This window comes from Lissotriton vulgaris, chromosome 5 (assembly GCF_964263255.1).
Source record: "Lissotriton vulgaris chromosome 5, aLisVul1.2, whole genome shotgun sequence".
Taxonomy (NCBI): Eukaryota; Metazoa; Chordata; class Amphibia; order Caudata; family Salamandridae; genus Lissotriton; species Lissotriton vulgaris.
Window position 1 is genome coordinate 1,585,584,291 of NC_141693.1, and position 27,916 is coordinate 1,585,612,206.

Consider the following 27,916-nt stretch of genomic DNA (forward strand, 5'->3'; position numbering starts at 1 on the left):
ATAAACAGACCAGCACAAAGCTCCCAAGCACAGAAAAGACCCATGCAGATACCACCACAAACCCACACGACACAAAGTCCGACAAAACACAAGTATGCACACACAGATGGAAAGGCATAGGAACGAGGAACAGAAGGATATTGGACAAGATAGATACATACAGGTTTCCTGACAAAGTAAACAGTTTCCCTTTGTAAAGGAATATAATGGTGAGGTGAAAAATGAAGAAGTATGAAACAAAACGGAGGCAGCACCAAGGATGAAGTAGCCAGGACAAAGTAGTATCAAAAATAAATTCTTTTATTTTCTCATTTATAGGACAGCCAACGCGTTTCGCTCCCCAACCATGGGAGCTTCGTCAGGGCGAGAGTATTGGTCAGAACTTGAAGTGATGAAAAATGATGTCAATGGGACCGTAGGCTTCGAACAGTACAGATGCCTATATCAAAATTCCGTTATCCGGATAGTATTTTAGCCACGTCCGGGTTTTTTATACATAAAAGACACAATTGATCCAAAAAAAATGATGTTCCAAAATTAATGTAAAATTTCTGGTGTCCAAAGAATAGTGTATGCACTATTGATCCAAAAAAAATGATGTTCCAAAATTAATGTAAAATTTCTGGTGTCCAAAGAATAGTGTATGCACTATTCTTTGGACACCAGAAATTTTACATTAATTTTGGAACATCATTTTTTTTGGATCATTGTGTCTTTTATGTATAAAAAACCCGGACGTGGCTAAAATACTATCCGGATAACGGAATTTTGATATAGGCATCTGTACTGTTCGAAGCCTACGGTCCCATTGACATCATTTTTCATCACTTCAAGTTCTGACCAATACTCTCGCCCTGACGAAGCTCCCATGGTTGGGGAGCGAAACGCGTTGGCTGTCCTATAAATGAGAAAATAAAAGAATTTATTTTTGATACTACATTGTCCTGGCTACTTCATCCTTGGTGCTGCCTCCGTTTTGTTTCATAAGTCTTTGTCTGGATTTCCAGTAGGACCAAAACCACAGCAGGTCCTGGAGGTTATCAGCACAGCATTCAGCATAATAGCTCTAATTGGATACAAGAGGGACATTGGAAAATAGAGGTGCTTACTGTAAGATCCGCTGTGGAACTTTTTCTTTGGAAAAATGAAGAAGTGTCATAGCCCATTTAGTCCTTAATTTTTCCTACGATCAGTTAAATCTACCGGGTAATAGAAAGTTTCAGTCCTCATCTTCACAGTGATCACTAGTCGTTATCAACGCAGTACACTCTGCATGCGCATCGCATCCATGACCTCTTTACGTATACTGAAGATAAAGATGGGTCTTAAGATACCCTAACACAGAGCAAACAGAAAAGCGTGTACAATAAACAGGAATCCTCATCATAGTTGCTACATGCATAGCTATGTTGTTATGTTAAAAGTCTTTTAAAGCGCATGGTTTCCATTCGGATGGTCCCGCCCTAGGATTGCAGAAACCACAAAAGTCCAACAACATATCACTGGGTCCTATTTAGGTTTGTCGGAAGAACCAGGTCTTAAGTTGCTTCAAATCAAACGGGAGGGCGCTACAACGCTTCGCAGCCAAGTAGCTGAACGAGTGACCTCCTATGCCTGCTCTAGCTACCCCGGGGATCCCTGGAGTGATGCTCCTGTACATCTAAGACACCTGTTAGGGTAAAAGGATGATTACAGAGCCCTAACATAGACGTATCTGAAAGGAACTAGGGGAGCTCTTTAAAACAAATCACAAGGAGAGGGACAAGTGCTGAAGTAGCAGGCTGGCTGAGGGATTTAAGGACATGGGTGCTGAATGGGAATTCTTAGCTCTTTATGAAATGTGAATATGTTTTCTTGAAGTCTTAGATAGACTGATAGGGAGTTCTTAAGTATAATCATACACCATTGCAATTGTGCTCCTCATTCTGTCTAGAAGGAATACAGGGCACTCTTACGGTTGCCAGATCACTCCATGCATGCAAACATTGTGCATCTGGTTCCGATCTTTCCCTTGACAAATACTTGTGGTAGTAGTAGAATATTTCATTTCGGTTACCATGAACCATCAAAGTGTACATACAATAATACAATAAAATATGTCTAAAAAATAAGTAAATTAATAAAGAAGATTGCACATGCCCAGGTTGTTTTAAACATTATTTCCCTATATGCACAACTGTAAATACTTTGACTCACTGAAGTAAATAACAACCACAGCTCCCAGAATGCAACAGATTGTAAACTTAAGCTGAAGAGCAACTCAGCAATCACTGTTGCACCACAAAGTGCACACAGTGTATCCATTTGGTATGCATGACACTGAAAAGTTCTCTTATTTTCCCTTTCCTGCTCTTACATGAAATGAAATGCTTCATCTATTCGTGCTGTGCTAGAGCTTAGATGAGAGAAAGCATACTTGCAACAATAGTTCTGGATGTAGACAATGGGTCCGACACCGTAAATATCTGAAAGAAGACTAGAAATGTGTGACCCTCTGAGGTACTTTGTTCCTGGTGACTTGTTACAGCCAGTCAGCATATGATACTTACACTGGAACACACAGACTTACAGCCAACGCCGGCCTCAAGCAGTTTCCATCAAGATGACAAATCAAAGCTGCACATACCACATTTTCAGCCTGCCACCACAGATAAGTTTCTGAACCCCTGCTAGGGAGAGCCAATGCTCTCAGAGGTCAGGAACAATGCCTGCTCCAGAGGAAGGTGGTAACACCTCCTCCAGCAGGGTGGCTAGTAAATTAGCATACCAAGGCCAGAGCCTTAAAAGTCTCTGCCACCTTGGATATACAACCATAGACCTGGAGAATGCTCCCTTCTGCCTCAAGGTCCATTTGGCAACAGAGTAGGTGGAAAAATTAGCTGGTTAGTAGGCCTGCTGTGCTATCAAGCCAGACACACCACTAAGGTGGGCCACTTGAAGTGGACACTCGAAGAAAGGTTTCACCATCTTGGATTCAAGATAGCCTGGCTGATGAGGGTTATGAACCCGAAACCGGTCCCAGGATGCTTGTTTCTGGTCCAGGGTAGAGATGGCTTGGCAGTTCGGGCTGGACTGTTCCCATGAGGCACAGGGTCAGACTGATTTGCATACGGCCAAGACTGAACTGGGGTGGTGGAGTGAGCTAAAGAATGATGATGGATTAAACCCAGATCAGTTGACTGGGGGTGAGTGTTTGATGTGCTCCAAAGCTCCGTCCATCATCCCCTTTGGTAATCATCTGTTGGTAGAATCCTTCATGGGAATGATCTTGGAGAGGCACGTCATTGTATGCTGCAATGAGATTCAGGGTATCTTCTTGGAGATGGATGGATATGATGCCATAGGAAGGCCTCTCAATCCTGTAACAGAACAGTTTCTGCAAGGAGAGGCCTTCCTCTCATGAATTTTTCCTAGGTTCTCCAATGATGGCCTTTAGGCTTAAAGTGGAATGGTTGGTCTTACCATTGAAGTGAGCCAAGAGGAAGAACAGGAACAGGCCCAAGCGGCTGATAGGACACTGATACAGAGGAAGGAATGCACTTATCTAATAGAGAGCTGATGCATTTTAGCAGGATATTCGGTCTGTCCTGCAAACGTCTCCCCTCACTAATAATGGTGTCACTTTTTGGAAGAGAAACTATGGAGACAGCACGCTGATCGTTCCTCAACTTGTCTCCACAGTGGGATGGGTCTCTGTCAAATATTTCCAGCATGGTGACTAAAAGGAGTTGAGAAAAAATGCAGAGGGCAGAAGTGAAGGTCACTCTTACAATATCTGCTTTAAAATCGTTGTTTTATCTTTTTTTTAATAAAAGGCAAAGCCCAGAATCTGGGGAGTCTTGCTAAACAGAGTGCAAACATGAAGCATGGAAATATAAATGTTAGTCGCCGAAGAATGCTTGAGTATGTTGACTGCTGAAGGAGTTTATTTATTTCTCCGTGTGTTTTCTTCCTATATGTTTGAACTTCTGTATTTTCATCGTTAAAACGAATAATTAAAAGCTACAAATTCAATTTGATTTTTGTACTGTGCTTGCACACAAGTGTGCGAAACATACATTCTGCACATAAAAACATATTGTACAAATACATGCAGATAGGTAGGAATAGCAACACGCCTACAGACACCCATGCACAGATGAAAACACTGTCAGACATCCAGAATGAGACTAGCAGGTTTATACTCATCCATGCGAAGAGATGTGTAGTCAATCTGACTTCTAAGCCAGACACTACTAGGCCTACATGCACCCATATAAACAGACCAGCACAACGCTCCCAAGCACAGAAAAGACCCATGCAGATACCACCACAAACCCACACGACACCAAGTCCGACAAAACACAAGTATGCACACACAGATGGAAAGGCATAGGAACGAGGAACAGAAGGATATTGGACAAGATAGATACATACAGGTTTCCTGACAAAGTAAACATTTTCCCTTTGTAAAGGAATGCAATGGTGAGGTGAAAAATGAAGAAGTGTCATAGCCCATTTAGTCCTTAATTTTTCCTACGATCAGTTAAATCTACCGGGTAATAGAAAGTTTCAGTCCTCATCTTCACAGTGATCACTAGTCGTTATCAACGCAGTACACTCTGCATGCGCATCGCATCCATGACCTCTTTACGTATACTGAAGATAAAGATGGGTCTTAAGATACCCTAACACAGAGCAAACAGAAAAGCGTGTACAATAAACAGGAATCCTCATCATAGTTGCTACATGCATAGCTATGTTGTTATGTTAAAAGTCTTTTAAAGCGCATGGTTTCCATTCGGATGGTCCATCCCTAGGATTGCAGAAACCACAAAAGTCCAACAACATATCACTGGGTCCTATTTAGGTTTGTCGGAAGAACCAGGTCTTAAGTTGCTTCAAATCAAACGGGAGGGCGCTACAACGCTTCGCAGCCAAGTAGCTGAACGAGTGACCTCCTATGCCTGCTCTAGCTACCCCGGGGATCCCTGGAGTGATGCTCCTGTACATCTAAGACACCTGTTAGGGTAAAAGGATGATTACAGAGCCCTAACATAGACGTATCTGAAAGGAACTAGGGGAGCTCTTTAAAACAAATCACAAGGAGAGGGACAAGTGCTGAAGTAGCAGGCTGGCTGAGGGATTTAAGGACATGGGTGCTGAATGGGAATTCTTAGCTCTTTATGAAATGTGAATATGTTTTCTTGAAGTCTTAGATAGACTGATAGGGAGTTCTTAAGTAAAATCATACAACATTGCAATTGAGCTCCTCATTCTGTCTAGAACGAGTACAGGGCACTCTTACGGTTGCCAGATCACTCCATGTATGCAAACATTGTGCATCTGTTTTGACCTTTCCCTTGACAAATACTTGTGGTAGTAGTAGAATATTTTATTTCGGTTACCATGAGCCATCAAAGTGTACATACAGTAATACAATAAAATATGTCTAAAAAAATAAGTAAATTAATAAAGAAGATTGCACATGCCAAGGTTGTTTTAAACAATATTTCCCTATATGCAGAACTGTAAATACTTTGACTTACTGAAGTAAATAAAAACCACAGCTCCCAGAATGCAACAGTTTGTAAAATTAAGCTGAAGAGCAACTCAGCAATCACTGTTGCACCACAAAGTGCACACAGTGTATCCATTTGGTATGCATGACACTGAAAAGTTCTCTTATTTTCCCTTTCCTGCTCTTACATGAAATGAAATGCTTCATCTATTCGTGCTGTGCTAGAGCTTAGATGAGAGAAAGCATACTTGCAACAATAGTTATGGATGTAGACAATGGGTCCGACACCGTAAATATCTGAAAGAAGACTAGAAATGTGTGACCCTCTGAGGTACTTTGTTCCTGGTGACTTGTTACAGCCAGTCAGCATATGATACTTACACTGGAACACACAGACTTACAGCCAACGCCTGCCTCAAGCGGTTTCCATCAAGATGACAAATCAAAGCTGCACATGCCACATTATGAGGTGGTGCGAAACCAATGCTCCACTTCTGAACCATGACGCTTGCATTGCTCTCTCGCCAAATCAATGGCAAAGAATGCAAATCTACTTGCCCCACACCTCGACTTGATTTTGTATCTTCAAAAGGATGGATAAATGCCGCTCATGGCGATAATCGGAGTAAACGATTACTTAGCTTCAGCAGTCTAATAGCTTTTAAACCTAGGGGCTGATTTACAAGCCCCTTGCGCCACTTTTGTGTCACTTTTAACATGGGAAAAGTGACGCAAAAGTGGTGCAAGGGGCTTGTAAATATGCCCCCTAGTTTTCATTCCATACGTAATCATTTGTCGTGACAGTTTTTAAAAAGGTTCTTGGGTACGTGACATATTGCAGCACCCCTATATTTACCTATGCTCCAAAGCATTCCGAGGGCACTAACAGTTGTTAGAAGCACGTTACAAAACCCACAAATAAAAGGAAAATAGATAAGAAAGGTTGGATGAAGGAGAATATTCAAAGCAGTGGAATCTATCAAGGATCACATGTTGGAGAATCGCTTAAATAAAAAAGAGAGTGCGCCTATAAAACTTGGCAAACTGCAGTCGATTGTGCTAGGATGCTGGGAAAGATACAGACTTATTTCTATTCCTTTGCGTTACTTGATTTACTTTCTTTAACATATTTGTTGTTAGTTCCATTAATTTTATAACAAGCGCTTTACGATTATACAAACTGCATGACTCTTACGCTGATATATCATGCATGAAAAGAATGCAAAAGATGATAATTACATCACAACTGCTCAGGTCCAAATGAAGGTCACTAACGTGGGTGTTGGTTGACAGGCCGTATAACAACGCCCTGTGGAGAAAAAGAACGAAATAGTTAACAACAAAAAAACAGTCCCAACAGTGAACTCAAAGTGATCATTTGTTACATAATCAGGGAAATGAATAAGCACATGTGCTTCTAGTTTTCACAAAGCAATTACATCAGGCACAACACAAGTTGTAAAGTAAGTGCCATGCACATAAAAGAAACATGTATTGCTTGAAATAAAGTTATGAGTGGCTACATTGTAGCAAACAGAGGTTTTGTTGCCATAGTGCCCCCAGTTTTTGATGCAACTTTGACTCAAATACACTGGGCTCTCAGTGCAAGTGTTCTTTCCCCAAAACAAGACAACTGATCATTTGATTCCCAAGTGACCAGGCCTTTAGCAACTATGTAGGTCCCTAGCAATTGGTACCTTTGGTACCTAGGGCATAGGTACTAAAGAGGGTCCTTAAGAGTTGCAGCGTATCTTTATCCCCTCTAAGGCACACAGCAGCAAACTCATACAGACAGCCACTGCAGGCTGTGTGACAAGGTGCTCTAAAAAGTGAAAACACGATATATGTAACACACATGTGTGCCATGTCCCCTAACACTGCATGTAATATGTGCAAGTCACCCCGACAGCAGGCTTTACAGCCCTAAGGCAGGGCGCAAAATATTACATCTGTGCACAGATCTGCATGAGCAGATATGCCCCTTTGCTGGCAAGTTCAATTACTGCCTTTACAAGTCACCAGGGAAGCCATTTTGAGGACATGTGCTGGACACGGATAAAAACGAGTTCCCCAGCTACTTGATGGCTTCACTGAAACTAGGGATGTTTGGTGTGAAGCATCTTGTATTAATAAACCCACAATGATTCCTGTAATGGATTTATTAATGCATGCACCCAGAGGGCACCTTAGAGATACTACCTGAAAACCTACCTACTAGTTTGCTGACTGACTGGTCCGAGCCAGCCTGCCACAACAAATGAGTTTCTGACCCCCGGGAGTGAGGGCTTTGCTCTCAGGAGGTCAGGAACTAAGCCTGCTCGGACAGAGGGTATTTACACCCCCTCCACAGAACGACCTCAGCATTAGCATTCCAAGGGCAAGACAAACGAGCTGTGAAAAGCAAGTACTGTGGAAGAAGCAAGTGAACTGGCACCAACCCTGCTAGCCGGTTCACTGTTCCTGACGATTGTGGTAAAGCTGACTCATCCTACAAGCTGCTGTGCCTCCAAAAGACAGGGAGAACTACTAGCACTTCTGCCAAGACTGAGGAACGCCCATGGAGCAGCTTAGCTGCTTCCCTGCACCTTGCAGTTACCAAAGAAAGAACTACTTCCGACCACGTAAACCCGACACCGGTCAGCACCATTGCAGCCGTCACTCCAAGCCAGAGTTGAAGTAGTCCATCAGTGCCAGCTCCATCTCCCAGCCATTTGGAGAAGAAGCACACCTTTGGTTTTTCCAGGATGGGACTCTTCAAGGCTACCTGCAGCCTCTTTGTGCTTCTCCCCCAACCACAAGTGACTCAGCTGTGAAAAACACGATGCCTCAAGACACCTCTGCACCCGTTGCCTCTGGACTGAATGGAAGTGGATCAAAGGTGTCCCCTAGTATTGTGAGACCTGAACCCCCTGTTGTTTCAGCCTGACTGGTTTCCCAATCCAAACCTGCAGCCTCTTTCCTTTCGAAGAGATCCCGACATTGGGCATCCGATGCCGTAACACACGTCTGCACCTGGACGCTCCAGAGCCTCCCAAAGTGACCTGTTGGCATAGCCTTGGACCTTGCCCATACTCACCTTTATTTCGGGAGATTCATCCCGTAAGTGGCTGAAAAGTGCCAAATGCATTACATGTTTTTTCTGTAGGATAACATTGGGCACCCAATGGTGAAAGACATCTCTGCACTCGGATGCCCCAGAGCCTCCTGAGGTGACCTGTTGGTGTGGCCTTGGACCTTGCCCCGTATTCACTTTAAGTCCAGGAGATTAGTCCTGTAACTCGCTGTGAAGTGACTGCATGCAGTACATGTTTTACCCCGTAGGACAACATTGGGCAGACAACGCTAAAAAGCACCTCTGCACCCAGTTGCCCCAATGCTGCCCAAAGTGAACTTTTGTTGCTGCCTTGGACTATGCCCCACACTTACCTTGAGTCCAGGAGATTGGTCCTGTAAGTCACTGTGAAGTACCTGTATACAGTGTAAGTTTTTTCTCCATAGGATAACATTGCTGCCTCTGAAAATTGCACTGTCGACTTTTTGAAACCTAAAAGTATTTCTATCTCAAAACGTACTTACCTGATTTTGATGATCAAGCCACCAACACTTATATACTGATAAGAGTTATTTTAATAAATTGGTGTGGATCTCCCTATTGAGTTGTGTGCATCATTTATTGACGGTGTGTGTGTATTGCAGGTGTCTAACATTCCTCTCTGATTAGCCTAAGGCTACTCGACCACACTACCCCCTTAAAGATTAACTTGGGATTGTAGGAGGAAGCACCTGTCCAATTATAAGGTAGTACCTGGGCTCTCAGCGCACTATGGGCCCGATGTAGGTAGGGCGTTACCGATCGGTAACGGCCGAAAATACCGATTTTTGGCCCTTACCGATCGGTAAACAGCCATCGAGATGTAGGGAACCAAAAACATAAAGATTCGGATAGAAAACCGATTCGGAATGAGTACCGAATGGGAAAGAATCCGATACGTACATACCGAAAATCGGATATGTAACGAATCGGAAAAACACCGATTCGGATGCAAAGACCGAATCGGTCCATGTACCGATTCGTTAGTGACACCGAATCGGAAAGTCACCGAATCGGTCCATGTACCGAATCGGTACAAAGACCGAATCGGAAAATCACCGATTCGGTCCATGTACCGATTCGTTAGTGACACCGATTCGGAAAATCACCGATTTGGTCCATGTACCGAATCGTTAGTGACACCGAATCGGAAAATCACCGAATCGGTCCATGTACCGAATCGGTACAAAGACCGATTCGGACATGAGCCGAATCGGAAAACATGCCGATTCGTATTAATCGCCGATCGGGAAATTCCCCGATTCCGACAGTTGGGGAGATGTAGGGAGGCACACAAACACCGAAATCGGCTCAAAATCGGTAGAATTCACTCGGTATTTACCATGGATTGCAATCAGGTGGTAACCAACTCCAACCCATATAAACAGCTCCAAAATGCATTGCAACTTGCAGGATGGCAGCTTTCTATGTCATTGCGAGGCGGCTACGGCTACAGCAGGAAGGACAGAGGGAATGGCTAAGAAATGAACAGGTCTACAGACAGAGGATAACCCTGTTCATGCTGACAGAGGCAGAGATACTACAGAGATACAGGCTGGACTCTGACACCATACTTGAGCTCATCAGGGATCTCAAGCCATTCTTGGACCACCACACCCCAAGGGCACACGCCATCCCTGCGCACGTCCAGGTGCTATGCAGCCTACACCTGCTAGCGTCTGGCAGCTATCAAAGTGGAGTAGCAGCAGCAGGAGGGGTGAGCCAGAGCAGCCTGTCAAGGTTCTTCCACACATTCCTTGACGCCATGATAGACAGGATGGACCAATACATCTCTTTCCCTGCAACCCACGCAGAACTGCTACAAACTAAAGCTGACTTCTACCAGATGGCACAATTTCCCCAAATCATTGGTTGCATAGATGGCACGCACATTCCGATTTGCCCACCAGCGGACACCGAATACATATACCGCAATCGGAAATCTACACACACCATCAACGTGCAGGTGATCTGCAATGCAAAGTGCACCATCACAGACCTGGTAGCAAAATTTCCAGGGAGTACCCATGACTCCTATATATTCCAACAGAGCGGCATATATGCACGGCTGATGGCTGGCGAATTTGGAGAAGGATACCTCCTAGGTGAGACACATCATCAGACCCCCATAACACATAGTAGGTAGGTGGAATACATGTATGCATGTGTCTAATGTGACCCATTTCTCTTCCAGGCGACAGTGCATATGCCCTCCGCTCATTCATACTCACCCCCTACCTCAACCCCTCCACACCCAGCCAAAGGAGGTATAACCGGGCCCACATACGCACAAGGAATGTTGTTGAACGGACCTTTGGCATCTGGAAAAGTAGATTCAGATGCCTGCACAAGAGTGGAGGTGCAAGGCAGTATACCCCCATCACCTGCTGCAAGATCATAGCTGTATGTGCAATGTTACACAACCTTGCGGTGCAGAAGGGCACTGAGGTGGAGTTGTCTGACTACGAGGACCATGACGACGACGAAGCTGTGCCACTGACACAGCCAGCTGGGGTGTGTACCCCAAGTGATGGCAGATACAGACGTGAGGAGATCACTGAGAACTATTTCTGACTGAGTACAGATGCAAAGACAGCTAAATGTTGCTTGGAAAAAACAATTTTAATAGTGTTGCACCACAGTTACAGCACTGATGTGCATCAAAAAATGGAGTATGGTAAATAAAATAAAGTCCAGGGTTCTGGTTGCCTCACCCGCCCTTGCCAGGCTATTTTTTTGCCCGCTTGCCAGACCCACTGGGGTGTCCCTCAGCCCCCTCTGAATGCCCAGCAGCATCAGCGGAGCGCCTGGTGCTCCTCCGTGGCTCAGACGCAGCGCTGGCCGGGCTGCTGCGGCTGCTGCTGTCTCCAGCATCACCCAGGTCCAGGGCAGGATTGGAGGCGGTGTTTGAAATAATCATGGCCTCCATAGCCGTGGTGATCCTGGCCATCCCCCTAGTGAGCTCAGCTGTATGCTGACTAAGGACAGATTCCTGGTTGGCGCTGCGATGGCACAGTTGTGCCGTCGCCGCTGCAAGGCGGCCCATGGCCCGGTTCAGCACCCGGGCATCCCGCCTGCGCACCAGCTCATGCTCCTCCTGTCTGGCAGATGAGTGGGTGATGGCAGTGGTCAGCCTGCCTAACCCTGCTGCCACCTCCTTGTTGGATTCCACGACGGCCTGGAATCCCTTGACCAACTCTCCCATCTGCATGTTGTGCTGCAGGAGCTGGCGTTGGCAGGCCATGGTGGATCTTGCCTGTTGCCTCTGGATTTTAACCATCTGTCCCTCCAGGCCCAGGAATACACTGCCCTCCCGTGCTGGTGCAGCAGTGGTGGTGATGGTACGGCGCCGGGCACTGCTGCTTCCGGCCTGCTGAGTGGGCTGGGGTGCCACTGGTGGGGGGGTGATGCTGGGCGGTCCCTGAGCCCCTGCTCCCGGGACAGGTTGAACAGGTGGCAAGGCCACGGTTGTGGCAGGAGCTGGGGTAGGCGGAATGGTGTCCCTTGTAGGGGAGTTCTCTGGGGAGAACTGCAAGGGGGGTGTGCTGGGCATTACTGGGGAGTGCAGTGTATCGAAGTCAATGACCAGGACTCCCTCCATTCCTAGCCCTGGGGTGTCTCCTTCCTCCTCCTCCTCCTCCTGGCCTGCCTGGCTGGTGCTCGGCCCTGCGACTGCAGTGTCGGACGGTGCTGCTCCCTCTGATGCCACTGTTGTTCCGCCTGATGGGGCCCCTAGGTACAAAGAAGCATTTGTAAACTGAGTGCCGATGTATTACAGTCAGTACAATTATAGCATTCCACATGTCCTTGCATCTTCTTACACTGTGTCACACTGTTTCCTGTCTTGTGATTCTGCACTGCCATATTTAGCTAACTTCTGCTGACTACATGTACCATGATGCTTGTCTCTTGTATGTTGGTGACAGTACAGTGCTGGGGTTTGCCTATGCATTGGGTCTAATGGGGAGGTGTCTGGTAGGGTGTGTCATGATGCGCATGCTTCTTACCTGTAGCTGTGGCTCTCGCAGAGCTGTCCAGGGTCCCGATTCCAACGACACTCTCCCTCTCAATGGTGCTGGAGACCAGTTCCTCCAGCTCGGTGAGGGGTGGCGCCGGGTTCCTGCCTCCTCCTGTGCCTCCAGCCTGCCTCTGTATCTCGGCCATCTTCCTCTTAGTGAGGCTGCGGATGTCATAGAACCTTTTTTTAAGTTCTTCGACAGACCGGGGGGTGACACCCGCAGCATTCACCTTCTGGGCGATGTCGGCCCAGATTCTCCTCTTGGTGCTGTCTGGCACGTTCAGGGACAGCTTGCCAAACAGCTGGCGGTGCACCCTCACCACCTCCTCGACCAGCACCTGAAGTTCGGTGGTGGTGAACTTGGGCTTCCTCTTCTGGGAGGACTTCTGGCTTTCTGACTGCTCTGCCATGTTCTCCAGTTCAGTTGGCAACCTCCTACTCCCACTGCTGCAAACTGTGAGTGTTGAGCTCAGGCTGGCTCTCCAGAAACTTCTTAATTAGCTGCACCTGCCAGTGTTGCCACTCCCTGTTTGGGTGGGGGAGGTGGAGCCACCTCATTGGCTGAATCGGCTTTTGCCGAATCGGCTTTTACCGAATCGGTAATATCCGAATCGGTAAAATCCGATTCGGTATTAACCGATTCGGTAAAAGCCGATTCGGTTCCTTCAATGCATTCCTATGGGCTTTTTCGCCATGGGTGTGTTTTCATGGCTACGAATCTATGATTGCCGAATCGGATTTTACCGATTCGGCTTGTACCGAATCGGTATTCGCCGAATCGGGAATATCCGATTCGGTAAGTTCCGATTCGTTGTTAGCCGATTCGGTACTTTCCGATTCGGACCGAGCCGATTCGGAACGTACCGATTCTCATTACCGATGCCGACCGAATCGGTATTCATTCGGTTTTTTTTCCCTACATCTCGTTTTCCGATTTCAAAATACCGATTCGGCCCGCCTCGGTATTTTGAAATCGGAAAATCGCGTTTACCTACATCGGGCCTCATATCTCTTTTTGGTAAACTATATAACGAGCCAGCTTCCTACATATGGCTTGTATTGAAGTTAGGAGTAGTTTCATTATATTCAAAAAGTTTCAGAATTTTTCTCCAGGCTAAGAAGACTCGACCAAACAGTTTCTGAGCTGGCAAATACGAACTTTTTTTTTTTAATACTAGGAGAGCCTTGGTTATGTTGCTGCGAAGCAGAAAGTTAATGATACCGCACAAAGCTTTAATCTCTAGCAGCCTTGTCAATTCTACTTGAGGAAGTTAACAACCTACTTCCCTGCTTGAATAGGAAAATGGGAGTGTAATTTACAAACACGAGGAAGATACACATAATGAAAAATTACAACAACTATTCCTTTACCAAAATGCAATCTTCATCATAATTCAGAACATTACCAGATCTCTGACTGCCTCACTGCAATCCATCTCTAGAATCCATCGCTGGAATGCTGTTTACTCCCTCATGTTAAGTTCGCCATGAATCTAAATATATTATTTCCCAGGCCTCCCCGCTTAAAGCACCCTATCAGCCTCTGTTCGACCACCACTGCAGACAGACTCCACGTTTTGAATATCTGTATAAATCGATCATAATGGCCCACTCACTCATTGGCCATAATCAATGCACTAGTCATGAATAAAATTTAAACTGACACGTCCTTATGGTTAGCGTCTCCCAATATCACTACCTCCTTCAAAAAACCGTTATTCTGCCAGTAAAAACATACTTACAACACCTAAACCTCCATGTGCGCTTCCAAATTGCAATCATCCAGCTTCTTGGGAAGGCGGAACTGAAATGTCTCCCAAAACAAAGTCAAAAACATAACCACCTTTTCAACTTTCAAAACTACACGAAAAGCACACCACCTTAAACTTGTCTCTGGGGACGTGGTCTCGCTACGAATGGAGTGAAACGCACGCCGAGGGAGCTCCGCTGGATCGCTGATATTATAAGCTATTAACCCGGAGCTGGGGCCACGTTGATGCCACTTTTTGGGGCACACTGGTGACGGAAGGGGAGAGGCCCCCCTTGGCGAGCTGAGGCCACTGAGAACTGCCAGATTGCGGTGAGAGGAGCGTCCTACTCCGGCCCCCTGGTACTGGAGGTGGCGGCTGGGGGCATGGCTTCACAGACTAGGAGCGGCTCACCACCTGTTACCCAGGCTTTCATGGCTGGGTTCATGTCGAGGCTCAAAACAGAAATCGGGTCCCTGCGCACAGAGGTACACTCCTGTGTGCGAGAGCTTAGAAAGGAAGTCACTGATCTAGGAGAGCGAGTATATGGTCTGGAGAAAATGGTAGATGCGCGAAAATAGGACCAAGAGCAACTCTGGCAGCGACTGGCCACCCTTGAGGAGCAACACATTGAACTACAACTGAAGCAGGAGGATTTGGAGAACCGGAGCTGACGGATCAACCTCTACATCTGGGGGGTCCCTTTGGGGGCCGAGGAGGAGGACCTCATGACCTATGTTGGGCAGCTCCTGCAGAAGGTCTGGGGAGATGACGATGTCTTGCCGCCAGCTCTGGACCGAGCCCATCGAGTCTCCGGCCACTCCGGTCGCCCGGGCCTCCTCCCTGATATTCTGACCCAAGTCCATTTTATAATAGAGAAGGAAGCGATTCTGAAAGCGGCGCACGCAAAACAAGACCTTACTTACAAAGGAGCTAAATTACAAATCTTCCAGAATCTTAAGCCCACTACTCTTTGGAGACGTAGGGACTTCCACCCTGTGACGGACACTCTGAATTTTACATGGGGCCATCCCTTCGCTCTTATCTTTCAGTGGGAGTCCAGACGACGGATGGTGAGGGCTTCCATGAGGCGGCACAACTCCTCCACATCCCCCAGTTGCCACCGCAAACCCCATCTTCACTGGTGTTCCAACCAGCTCCCTGCGGTGGCGAGAAGGACTAGACCAGACATTGACTGTCCTATGGCGGTCGCCACTCACCTGAAGATCCTGTCCTTAAATATGAAGGGAATGAATTCCCCCAATAAGCGACAACAAATATGGCGTTACCTCTTGCAGCACAACCCAGATATTATCCTACTCCAAGAGACCCACTTGCTTAAGGTTGATGTCCCCCACATGGCTCACCCTCACTTTCCCCTCCAATTCTGGGCGGTAGCCCCCACCAAAACGGCGGGAGGAGCAATACTCTGTAGACCTGGCCTCAGGCAGGGTGAATCTAGGGTTTTTCGGAGTCAGGATGGCCGCTTTCTTAGGGCAGGGATCAGGATCGGGCATCGTCTCTTCACAATATGCAGCATTTATGCACCCAACCAGGCGCAGGATTCCTTTCTCTGGGCAACCTTGCTGGAGCATGTTCCGCAGGCAGATCCTTTCATAATTATAGGGGGGGACTTTAACATGGTCTGGGACGCTACAATGGATCGCAGCAATGCCTCCTTTCAAGGGACTGGAGCTATGATCGCGGCCATCAAACAACAGTTGACCGACCTTGGTCTATCGGACACCTGGCATTACCACTCCCAGGATGCGCACCAGTACTCGTATTACTCTCATGTGCACCGCTCGTACTCGCGCATTGAACACATTTTCTTCTCCCACGCCCTAATCAGCGAGTCGCTGTCAGAGTCTATGTCAGACAGCTCTATTTTGGAACATGCCCATCTGGAACTCCTCATTAAGTATCCTGCTGCGTTCTCCTCTCGGACCCCTCGCTGGCGCTTGCCACCACATATTCTGCGAGACACCGCCGACGTGGCGAGTCTTCGAACCGCTATCGACTCTTATTTCGAAACAAATGACATTCCTGAAACATCCTTCCCTGTCGTATGGGATGCATTCAAGGCCACAATCTGCAGCCACATTTCGTCTCTAGCAATCGCACGGGCACATGAGGCGCTCCTTGTGGAGGATAACCTCTCCCGGGACATTAGGGCTTTGGAGAGACAGGATCAAGAGCGGGCCACACTCAACTGAAACGTCGTATTGCGAACCTTTGCGGGCACCTTCCCACACTCCGCACCAACAAGGCAGAGAGAGCACTCATTGAAGCAGCACTACTTTGAGGGGGGGGACAAGGTGGGAACCGTTTTTGCCAAACGCCTATGAGCGAGAGCAGCCAAGGCACATATAGCCAATGTTCAAACTGAGGATGGCAAGCAGGCCATCACAGAGTCGGTCGGCCAAATGCGAAGCCTTCCAGGTGTATTATTCAGCACTATACACGGCGGTCGAACCGCCACCGGGCGTGGTGAAAGACATTCTAGATAATTACTCCTGAACTCCAATCAGTCCCTACCACGCTAAACAGCTGGAAGCACCCCTTAGCCAGGAGGAGCTTGAGGGCGCGTTGAAAGATCTTCCCCTGGGGAAGACGCTGGGCACTGACGGACTACCCCTGTCCTTCTATTGCATGTTCCTGCCGCAACTCCAGCCATATCTCTTGTGTCTGTATAACTCCTTCGCTGAAACGAAGGAGACAACCTCCTCCATGGAAATAGCTGAGATAGCCCTTATTCCCAATCCGGGAAAGGACCCCACTCTATGGTCTGTCTTTGGTCTCATAGCCCTCTTGAACTCAGATCTCAAGATCTACACCAAAATATTGGCCAGGAGATTAGACCCACACCTGCCTGGGCTCATTGAACCGGATCAGGTAGGTTTCATTAGGCATCGCCAGGGGGCCGACAATGTACGTAGAATTGCGCACATTGTAGGGAAGGCACAGCACTGGAACATACCGGCATGTTTGTTATCACTCGATGCAGAAAAGGCGTTCGACCGGGTGGACTGGCCCGTCCTATGGGCAGTACTACAAAAAAATTGGGCTAGGCCAATCCATGATAGCCAGAATCATGGCCCCCTATCTCTCTCCTCAAGCACGGGGGCAAGTCAAAGGCCAACTCACGAACTTCATCTCCATACGACGGGGTACCCAGCAGGGCTGCCCACTCTCTCCCCGCTATTTGCTGTTGTGGTAGAACCTCTAGCAATGATGATCCGCCAGGCCTCGGATGTACATGGTATTCCCCATGGCGGTCAACAGCACAAAGTAGCTCTTTTCGCTGACGATCTTATCCTCATGTTAATCCGCCGACACACCTCTCTCCCAGCAATTCATTCTTTATTGCAGTCCTTCGAGCTGGCCTCGGGACTTAAAATAAATCATAAAAAATCTTGGGCATTAAAACTGACAATCCCTGAGGAGGAAATACCTGCATTGCAATTCCTTGTCCCCTATCGATGGGCTAACGACTCCATATGATACCTGGGGCTTCAGTTGACCCCCTCAGTGGCTACTGGACCCAAACAAACTGGTGGGAATGCAGGAGATCAGTCCTTGAGGACCCTGAGGATTTGAAAATCCTTCCCCCTCTCCTGGCTGGGTCACCTAAACGCTCTAAAAATGTCAATCCTGCCCAAAATTCTATATTTGTTTTAATGTCTTCCCACTCCCACCCCACAGCACCAAATTCAAAACCTGCAGAGGGACATCACGAGCTTCATCTGGGGAGGGAGCAGGCTGTGATTCTCCACTAAAATTCTGATGCTCCTGTGTGACAGAGGCAGACTAGCATGCTTCAATCTGCTCGAATGCAACTGGGCCTCTCACCTTCACTTTATCTTCGAGTGGACAGCAAGAGAGAGCGAAAAGGTCTGGTTCCACATGGATAGGGCGGTAACTGGAGAGACCATCTGGGACCTGGCCGGCTACATAGGAATGCGCTCTCTCGCAGTGCCTACATTGCTGTACCCACCAAGACGGTTCTGAACATCTGGGACAGGGTCGCGGTTACCAGTGGGTTGACCACCTTTCCCTCCCCCCACACCCCCATCGCAGGCAATCCACTTTTTCCACCAGCTCAAAACCCGAAGGCGTTTGCCAATTGGCTGGAGGGTGATTGCAGGACGATACGGGATTTGTATACGGAGGACATGCTTAAAACATTTGTGCAATGCAGGGAGGAGTTCCGGCTCCCAGCGGGAGCCAGGTTCCAATACGCGCAACTCCGTCACTGGCTCTCCTAGCAAGATATGAAACAAGCTGCCACATGAGCTCTCACCCCCTTCGAATGCCTAGTACGCTCCTTTGATGACTCTTAGGGACTCATTTCTTTGATATATAGGATCTTACAACACCCTGCTAATACCCATTCACCCATACCAACGACAATGGCAATCGGCATCTCCTACCGACATTTCATCTGCCCAGTGGAGTCGTTTGTGGTGAAATATCCCAAAGATCTTTTGCAGTATACCGCAACGGGAAATGGCATACAAGATTATGACGCAATGGTACTATACCCCTTCCCGTCAGCACAAGATGTTTCCCACGTCCTCTCCAATGTGCTGGAGATGTTCGAGTTCGCCGGGTGACTTTATTCACATTTGGTGGACATGCCCGCTCCTGACTTTTGGAAAGAAGTACTCAGTCTTATTAAGGTGTTGCTTGGCTTCCCCCTGCCTGAATCTCCAGCTGCAATTTTGCTAGGTCTTAAGCCTGAAAACCTGAGGGCGCTCACACGCAGTGATTGGTGTATTGCTCTCCATATGCTAGGTGCCGCTAAACAGCTCATTGCTTTGTACTGGAAAAAAGCAGAGGCCTCCCCACCAACGTCTGGTTCACATGCTTGTGGCACACAGTGACTATGGAACTTTTCACAGAACGCTTACAGTCATGGGACACACGATTCACTAAAATATGGCAACCACTGATTGACTATCTCTGTAAAATAAAGCATGCACGCCTTCTACCCCCGAAAAACCCGAGCCCTGCGCCTCTTCGAGGACGCAGTGCTCCCACATGCACCTGACAGATAATTGGCATAGTCACAATGATATTGCCCCTGACCTCACGCGATATGGGACAAGCAGCAACCTGCACGCTACATGCCAGCGCTCCACCTCCTACCCCCGCCTGCGCACCCCAGCCCACCCCCCCTTCACTCTACGTCAGCCTTGACCCCCACTGCTTGAAACTTTAAGCCCAATGATGGTCTCTCCCTGCCCGGCGCTATACATTCCAGCCCCCTTGTAGAAGTCTCCCTCGATCCCCTGATTATCTAATGGGCCTCTCCAACCTCTTTACTACCCCTTAAACTCTCATTGTTCCTGTCTATAGGCTCGTTGCCGCTTTCTCTTCTCTCCTCTTTGTTATGGAATTATGTTTGTTGATCAAGGGTCTTAAAATGCTTCCACAGTGCAACCCCATGAGCCACACATTGTAAAACGCGGCCGTTCCAATGTGGGTTGTAGGCGACTTGCTGTGTAATGCCTGTACGTTATATGTCACCCCAGCCTCTCAACGCCTACTTATACAACGCGGCCTAGCCCTACATAGGGTTGTGGGCCTCACGCTGTGTAAAAAATGACCCTACTTTTGATCTCCTTGCAATAATAAAACAGATTCAAACAAAAAAAAGAATTGTCTCTCCAGGAAGTGACCACCAAATCCGACGTGATGCCTTCCCTTAGATACTACAGCCCTATTGTCTTTAAAAATCATCCATGTGAAAAATGTGTATATATAATCTTTACATTTGTTAGTACTTGTTGTGATTTCAACGGAATACAATCCAAACATATTTTTTGCCTTCATTTAAGAAGCCAATTACCCTACGCCTTACATAGAATGTGGTGCTCTCTAATCCCTGTGGAGCACGCCTTTTGGAAATGCTTATGAAAACAAAAAAAATAAATAAAGAAAAAATACACCTCTTTCTAGAATAGGTAGCGGTTTAAGCCTTTCTGGGGATATTCCAATCCCTTTCTTATTAAAGACATAGAATGTTCTTGTGAAAGATATTCTACATCCCTTGAAAATATGCAGAGACGGTTAAATACCCATCTTCTGCAGCTCCCGCTTGATCGCCATCAAGGTCTTTTTCTGGGCCAAGGTGTGAGGGTTCAGATCATGGAAAAACAGGAGTTGCCTGTCTCCCACCATCACAATCCTTTCCTATATTGCAATAAACAGACTGCGATATCGCCATTCCACTGCCTGCACTGTGTACAACAGAACTATTCTTAAGTCATCCATACATAAGCCTTTAGGTCTTCCTCACCATATCGTCCACCTCCCACATGATCAAATATCTCTTCCAATACCTCTCTCTTCATGTCTAGAAGGACCTCAGGTGGCATTTCTGCATGCACACACAGCATCCTTAAGATTCAGTTTGTCAATTCTCTCCTCAAGAACACCATGGGCTCCACTGCATTTGAATATATCCAGGTCACTCTGCATGTCTTCAGCCATAGGTCGTCACCTCTCCAGCACCTGCACGTTGCTCCTGGCGGTTTCCAACTGTTGTTCTGCCTTCATAACCCTGCTACTCAGGCCCTTAAGGTTCTCCTTGATGCAGTTTACCACAATTTCAATTTCCCAGTTGTCTCTCGAAGATCAGCGTACAAAGCACTGACTGAGCTAGGCAGGGTCCGCTACCATCCCCTCAATTCTGCTTCTCAGAGCTGTCCATCGGGAAGCTGTGGTGGCCCCTTTCAAGTTATTTTGTTTGTCCCAGCCATCACTATAGTCTATAAGGTGTAAGATACATCAATGGGGCAAAACAGGGCCAAATGCAGGGAGAATCTAAATAGGGACACCCCAGGTCCAATGAACTACTCAACAATTGTGAACTTCAACTTACTGATACAGTGGCACACTTTCACAATCTGCTGCTCACTTACACACCTAGCTGATGAGAAAGACGGTGTTCAATGTCATACGCCTTAATGGGCAACTGTGCAGCCGTTCAAAAGGGAAGCGGATGATATAAAAATGAACTAAGTTCAAGTCCCACAGTGGCAGAACAATGGGTATTGGTGGAAAAAAGTATTACAAAACTACCAAAGATCTCATCCCAACAGGCGATTTAAATAAAGGCGGCTCATCCTGCAACCGGGACAGCTAGCCACTAAGATGAGATCAGTGATTTCAGGAAGAATATCAAATAAAATCTACTGCCCCAATCCAGTGCCACTCAGATGACTTGGGCTCGGGAAGGCATACAGGAGTTCCGAGCTCCACTCTAGGCAGAATGTGTTTCGAACAGAGAGCCTTCTAAGGGACTACAATACTCAAACGTTCTGACATTGTGCGATCGAGCCAGGTTTTCCCCATTGATGGAAGACATCCCACCTCATCCCTCTTAGAAGGAAGAAGTATGTGCCATCTGTGGGTGTAACTATCAATCCTGGTCTGCTGTATGACTGCAGCTGAGTTAGTCCACCCTACCACTTAAAGATCCTGCCAAGGGGCTCACAACCAGAGAATCTCCCTGGCGGTCCAGGAACTTCCAGAGGCATAAGGCCTCCGGGCTCAGGAGCTCGGCACCTGGGAGAGGACCCCACCCCTGCTGCTTGTTGCAATACCACAAGGTGGTTGTGTTGTCACTGCCCTCCTCTTACAGTGGAGAGCAAGGTATTTAAAACCAAGCAACTCATCCTCATCTCCCATAGAATGATGTGAAGTCAAGCTTTCGCCGGAGACCAAAGGCCTCATCTCCCAGTGGCCTTCTTAAACTTATAAACAATGAATTCATGCCCACTAGCAAATCTGGGTAGGGTAAGGAGAGGGGTTTCTTTTGCCACTGACCCAATCACGCTCCACCAGCCACCACTGCAGGTCTTTTGCAGTCTCCACAGAAATCTAGATACAACTGGACAGATTCCCCTGATGCTTTGCCCAATAGGATTTCAGGTCCCTTTGTGGAGCCATGTGGCATGCTTCTCCAGCAGGATGTAGGAGGCCAACAATCCCAGCAGCCTAAAAGTCATCAGCACTGAGATCCAAGACAGAAACTGAAATGTCAGGATCACAGCCTGAATTTTCTGGACTCTCCACTCTGGAGGTACGGCACAAAATAGTACTGTATCCAAAATACCTCATAAGAAAGGAAAACGTCTTTGAAGGAGTCAGGTGTGGCTTCCACATATCGGAATCGCCTCTAATGCACCTTTGGCAAAAAGGGCCGGCACTTACAGATGCAAAAACAGGTGGTCCTCTGTCAGCCGCCCTGATGGCGGTGGAAAATGTGGCTAAGGGAAAAGAAATGGGAGGGTGTAGACCGATGTTACATTTGGAGGACCCACTAGTCTGACGTGATGGCTTGTGACCCTAGAAGGATACATGTGATCCTGCCTATGTAGTGGCTGTGTGCCAGAAAGAACACACTTAAGTGGTTTTACAGCTGTGGATGCTGGAGAAGTGGGAGGCAGAGCTGCACATTGTTCCTGATGTGATGGGCATTGTCTTTACAAACCGTGATCTTGTCAGGAGGCCAGTTGAGCTGGTTGTCAGACAGTATTGGAAACACCCTACTCTAGCCCAAAATGGGCCAATAGAATAATATGGGTCAGGGGAGACAGACCTAGGGAACGTGCTCTGGCCCTGTCTTCCTTTAAATCTTACACAGCTGAGTCCAATCTTTAACCACAAATGCAAGAGCCATCAAGCACTATGTCCATCAGGAATGCCTGGACATCCCCAGAAAAACCCTTAGTCCTCATTCAGGTATTGTGGTGAAGTGCAATACTTGTACCCACCGTCAACCCTAAACAGGCATGGCCTCATTCACATAAGGACTTACGACCTGTTGCGTTACGAGTGCGGAGATTTTGCCATGAGTGCGTAGATTCCACCCCGAGTGCGGAACCTCCATACTCGTAACTTTACACGTCATAAGTTGCTTTATGAATTGGACTCTCAGACATGTCCAAGCATGAGCGAATTACAAATTTAGCTGAGTCATGTCCATTCTAGATAGCTTGGGTCAGGGATGCCCAAAGGTCATCTGGAACTGCCATTAAGCCTTGGGCCCCAGGAACCATGAGTCATGGGAGTAGCAGCCTAGGAAGCAGCTGCTGTTCAGTGATCACAGAGCAAGACTAATGGTGGTAAAGATGCACATGCCTCTATTCCCTTAGACACATGATTAGGCAGGGCGGTGGGGAAAGGCGTTGGGATATAACTTTACTGGTTGATGCTTGCACTACCAATCTCTCTGGTGTGGGATGTTGTGTAAGAAAATCAGGGCCGCAAAGGGGTTTACTATGGTGTCAAGTCACTTGCCTAGTAATTGGTAATCTCGAACTTGATTTTGACCAAATACCCAAAAGTCTGTTCCTGAAGGCATCATTAAATGGTAAGATAGGTTTCAAAGCCACTTGACCAGGCTGGAGTACCTCCATCAGAACATTATTTTTCACCTTTACAGTAGGGAATTGTATGTTTAGCGCTTCTGATGCCCTCCTCATAACAACAGTGAAAAAGGCACTTTCCTTGGTGTCAGTGTTAGAAGGAGAAAAAAGGCCAGTATCTGTAGAAGTATCCAGGCCACTGGTGTCCTGTAGTTCCATATACCAGTTTTCATTTTCATACTAGGGACAAAATCACCCCCTTCACCCAAAATTGTCATTGTTTGTCTCAGTGTAAAGAATGTGTAAAGTATGAGCTCTATCATGTGGTACAGGCAAGTTTCAAATTAGAAGAGTTGAAAGTTGGCTGTGCTGCGGTGGTGGTATGGCGTGGCCTCGGTCGAGGTTGAGTTTGCTTGGAGTTGGAAAGAACATTGAGCTGCAAACCTTCTTCAGCATCAACGCTGATGCAGCAGGAATAGACTCAGAGGAAGACACAGGAGCCAGTCAGCACCAGGGCCAGTGTGAAGCACCAAGTGCATTTGAAGGACACAGACGAGGGATGTCTGACCCGAAGTCCCTGCAAATCCCTGGGACCAAAAGGCATGAGAGAGAGAGCCAGTAAAGTGCCAAAACTGCACAATATGGCCTCTCAAAAGACATACACTTGCTGCAACATCACAGACTGACCCAGAAATTCAGGGTGCATTGAGACTAGACTTGGAATTGACTTCTATGGAAATCGGGAGCAATACTGAATGGCATGCTGACACCCATGTACCATCTTAAGAGTTTGAAAGTGGCGGGAAGAGGAGCATTGCCCCTTCTATTTCTTGTGTCTCTCATTGGACTTTTGACCGCAATGATGATCTGTCGCATGAATGACTCCAGGAACAGGGCCTTCCTTTTACCCTCTGTCAGGAAAACAGAGTTAGGCGTCATCCAGGAAGAGCTCAAGAAATACCCTTGTCATATAGTTACTGCTTACCTATATACCGTTTTAAGTTAGCACGAGCTTATTAAATGTTTAAACGCCATTTTACCTTTTGCTGCTTCTACACATGACACATAATTGTTGTTTTAGCTTTCAGCCTAGAAGAGCGGTGTGATTTACACGAGAATAATATGTTATTGCTCTGATATCAGCTTTGCTTTATACACTGTGTCTGTACAGTGAGTGCTGAAGCCTTCAAGGATAACTCGACACAGTGTTGTTGTGAGGTCTGATCTTCGCACCTTCCTAGACATAACATAAATGCAGCTGCTGCCAATTCTGGCTTTAGGCGCGTTTTATATTGCTTTGCATAGAGCACACTACACACACTTGATGGTGCTTCACATGCAGAGAGCTGGTGGAAGATGATGTGATCCCTATCCACTAGGATCTTGAGGTATGGGGCCGCCCTGCTAAAACCCAAAGAGACCTTCTTAGATTTAATATAATATAATATGCTAGTTAGGGAGGGTGAGAGATAGGTGTGGTTAACTCCTATTCATTTCAACATTTTAGCATGTTGTCACCTTTTGCTTTTTATGGACTAGTAACTATGCTGATAAATTTGCTTCTTATAATATGTTTGCTAGTATTACCCTGCATTAGTAAATAAATATTTCAAATGTGCACGCGTCCTCATTTACTCCACGTTCTGGTTTGAAATGATTGTATAACGAAAGAGTGTTCATGTGTTCCACGCGACCTGAGGTATTCTAAGATCATGTTCTGGTTTGTCTAAACATTGGGAGTTTGTTATGACCAATGAGACACTGAAGCTAGCTCTGTAAGGGGATTTTGGGTACTAAGGTGAGTTTTGGGCCATCCTAATTCACAGAGGTTCCAAATCTCTATGCACAGTTCTGTAGGAGAACGGATTCCCTGCTACATGGCGCCCAACCGTTGGTGGTCTTATATCATGACACTTGAGTAGTATATCATTCATTCCTTGACCCCTTCGCTGTCGTTTCTGGAAAACGGTGGTGTCGGAAATAACCTACCTATTTGTCAAATAGGTCTTTTCAAGCTTGAATCTTTCTAAACGGTTTCCTTGAATTACTACCCAGTTGTGCTACAAAGTTTACTTTGTCCCTTTACGTTTCTGTGTCGTCATGGCCGTTGCCGTGGACATTCCGCAGCATAGTCGCATTGCGGTGCGCAATCATTTGCAGAATTACAATGTCACCGTGGAAGGCATGGCCGTGATAATGGTGGTGAGTGCGGAGACGGCTTACCCATACAAAATCTTCTATTCGTGGGTGACGTTTCCGGCTGTGGACGGAACTTCAGGTGTGTTCCACACTTACACTCCCTCTTTTGTACTGAATGAATATACACCGTACAGGGCACAGGAAGTACCTATTGATACTTGGCAGCATCGCGTTTGGTTTGGTGGCGCCCTCCCACATTCTTTGACAGCTCTGAGGTTAGGTTCTTTGTCCATTCCGGGCAAAAATTGGCCTGTTTTGGCTGGATTTACTCCTCATCCTCAACACGGAAATTGTTCCGTGGTTGAACTACGTAGACTACATGTGGTCTCCATTAGTGTTATTTGAGCTTTGGTGCAATACATAACCCGTAATCTTTCGGGTGGGCCCCCGGGGGGTGCGAGGCTTCCAGCTGGACAGGGCGGCATGAAGCTCAGTCCCGTAATGGTCAATGCTGTGACGGGCAAGCGTCCCCAGGATAAGGATGACTTTCCTTTCTGGCTTGCTGAAAAGTTTGACCAGCTGGAAGCTGTATTTCCTAACACGTCTCCTGGTGAGAAACACAGGATTCTGACGATTAGTTTGCCCAAAGACTTAGCCCCTGAAATCGGTGACTGTGAGTCCTGGGGTAGAACGTTTGCGGCGGTCTATGCGAGGTGTTATGGCACTCTGTCTATGGATGTACTGCCTACAGTCCTTAAGCGTGTTCAAGATGATCACGGACCTGAGGCTGCGGTCGAATTGGGTATGCGCCTATGCGGCACCTTTGATGTGGTTTGCGATCTCGTTCTTGCTAATGTCAAGGGGGATGCTGTGAACTTTCAGGTAGCTAATGCTTTGGCGGCGATTCCCGATGCCGAGAAACCCCGGCAGTTAGCGAGAATTATTGTGGCGGCTTATAAAACCATGGGTCGCAAAAGTAGGGGTCTCAAACCTTTTTCTACGAAAGAGAAAACACAAACCCAAGGGCAGAAGTCTGAAACAGACGTTCAGCCCAAGTCCAAGAAACAAAATTGGCCTAAAAAACAAAAACAGGGAAAGCAACAGCAACAAAAACAGGAGTCCCGTCCTGCGTCTCCGTTGCCTGCGCCCCCAGAACGTATTTATGACTTGCGCGATCTCGCGATGATTAAATCTCCTGATCGATTGCAGGTTTCTGATCAACGCTCTCCTCGTTCCTTTCAGGACTCATCGGCCTCAACGACCGGTGTTGGAGGAGGCGGAAGGGGTCGGGGTGGCCAGCAAGGATGTGATCTGCCCCGCCCGAAAGAAGGTGCAGGAAAGCAGGATGGCTCTACACCGAAAAGACCTCAGTTTCAAAAGAAGAAAGTTGCCGCTTTAACAGCAAAATATGCCACGGATAGTGAGAACGCGGCTTCGGAATCTGACATGGGCTCTGACCTTGCTGGACAGCGCGGCGGAGATTACCATAGTGCGAGAGGCCCTGCGTCCACTACTGAAGGTGACAGCGACTGACCGTTATGTTGTAATCGAAACAGCTGATACTAGAGTTACTCCCCCTGACAGACTTTATGAAATTGTCCTGTTAATTGAAGGTGACATACAGCGTACCATAAAAGGGGTATTTTGGGAACATCTTTCATCTACGTATGATATTTTGCTTTCGGAGGCTGACTGGCCCCCACCTTTTGTTCTCGCAGGTCCGCGAGGGGAGGAGGTAATCCTCCCTAGTTTCGCACACACCGTCTCGAAGTAGCATGCGCTGAATTTTGCAGAAGAGTGGGCTAAGGCTCTAGCGCCGGCTCTGTACCGTACACATTGTGGTTGGGATAAAATTTCCCCGAACCACGAGATTCCTTTACGGTCTCAGCCGCAGCCTCAACCTCAATATCACATTCAACGTGAAGTCAAGGCTTCGGTCGTGGCAATCCTTGACCAATTGGAATATCAAGGTGTGATTGAAACATGTGTGTCTCCTATGAATAACCCTCTATTTACTGTGACAAAACCGAACGGTTCTTA

At 47.1% G+C, this 27,916-nt stretch overlaps 1 protein-coding gene across 1 annotated transcript in view; it reads right to left on the reverse strand.

Moving 5' to 3' along the window:
- The window catches only part of CARMIL3 (capping protein regulator and myosin 1 linker 3), a 1,161,278-nt gene that overhangs the window by 588,795 nt on the left and 544,567 nt on the right, over positions 1–27,916 (reverse strand). Inside the window, exon 17 of the mRNA XM_086923677.1 lies at positions 6,740–6,809. Coding sequence (XP_086779803.1) covers positions 6,740–6,809 — 70 coding nt within the window. The remainder of the gene's footprint in view (positions 1–6,739; positions 6,810–27,916) is intronic.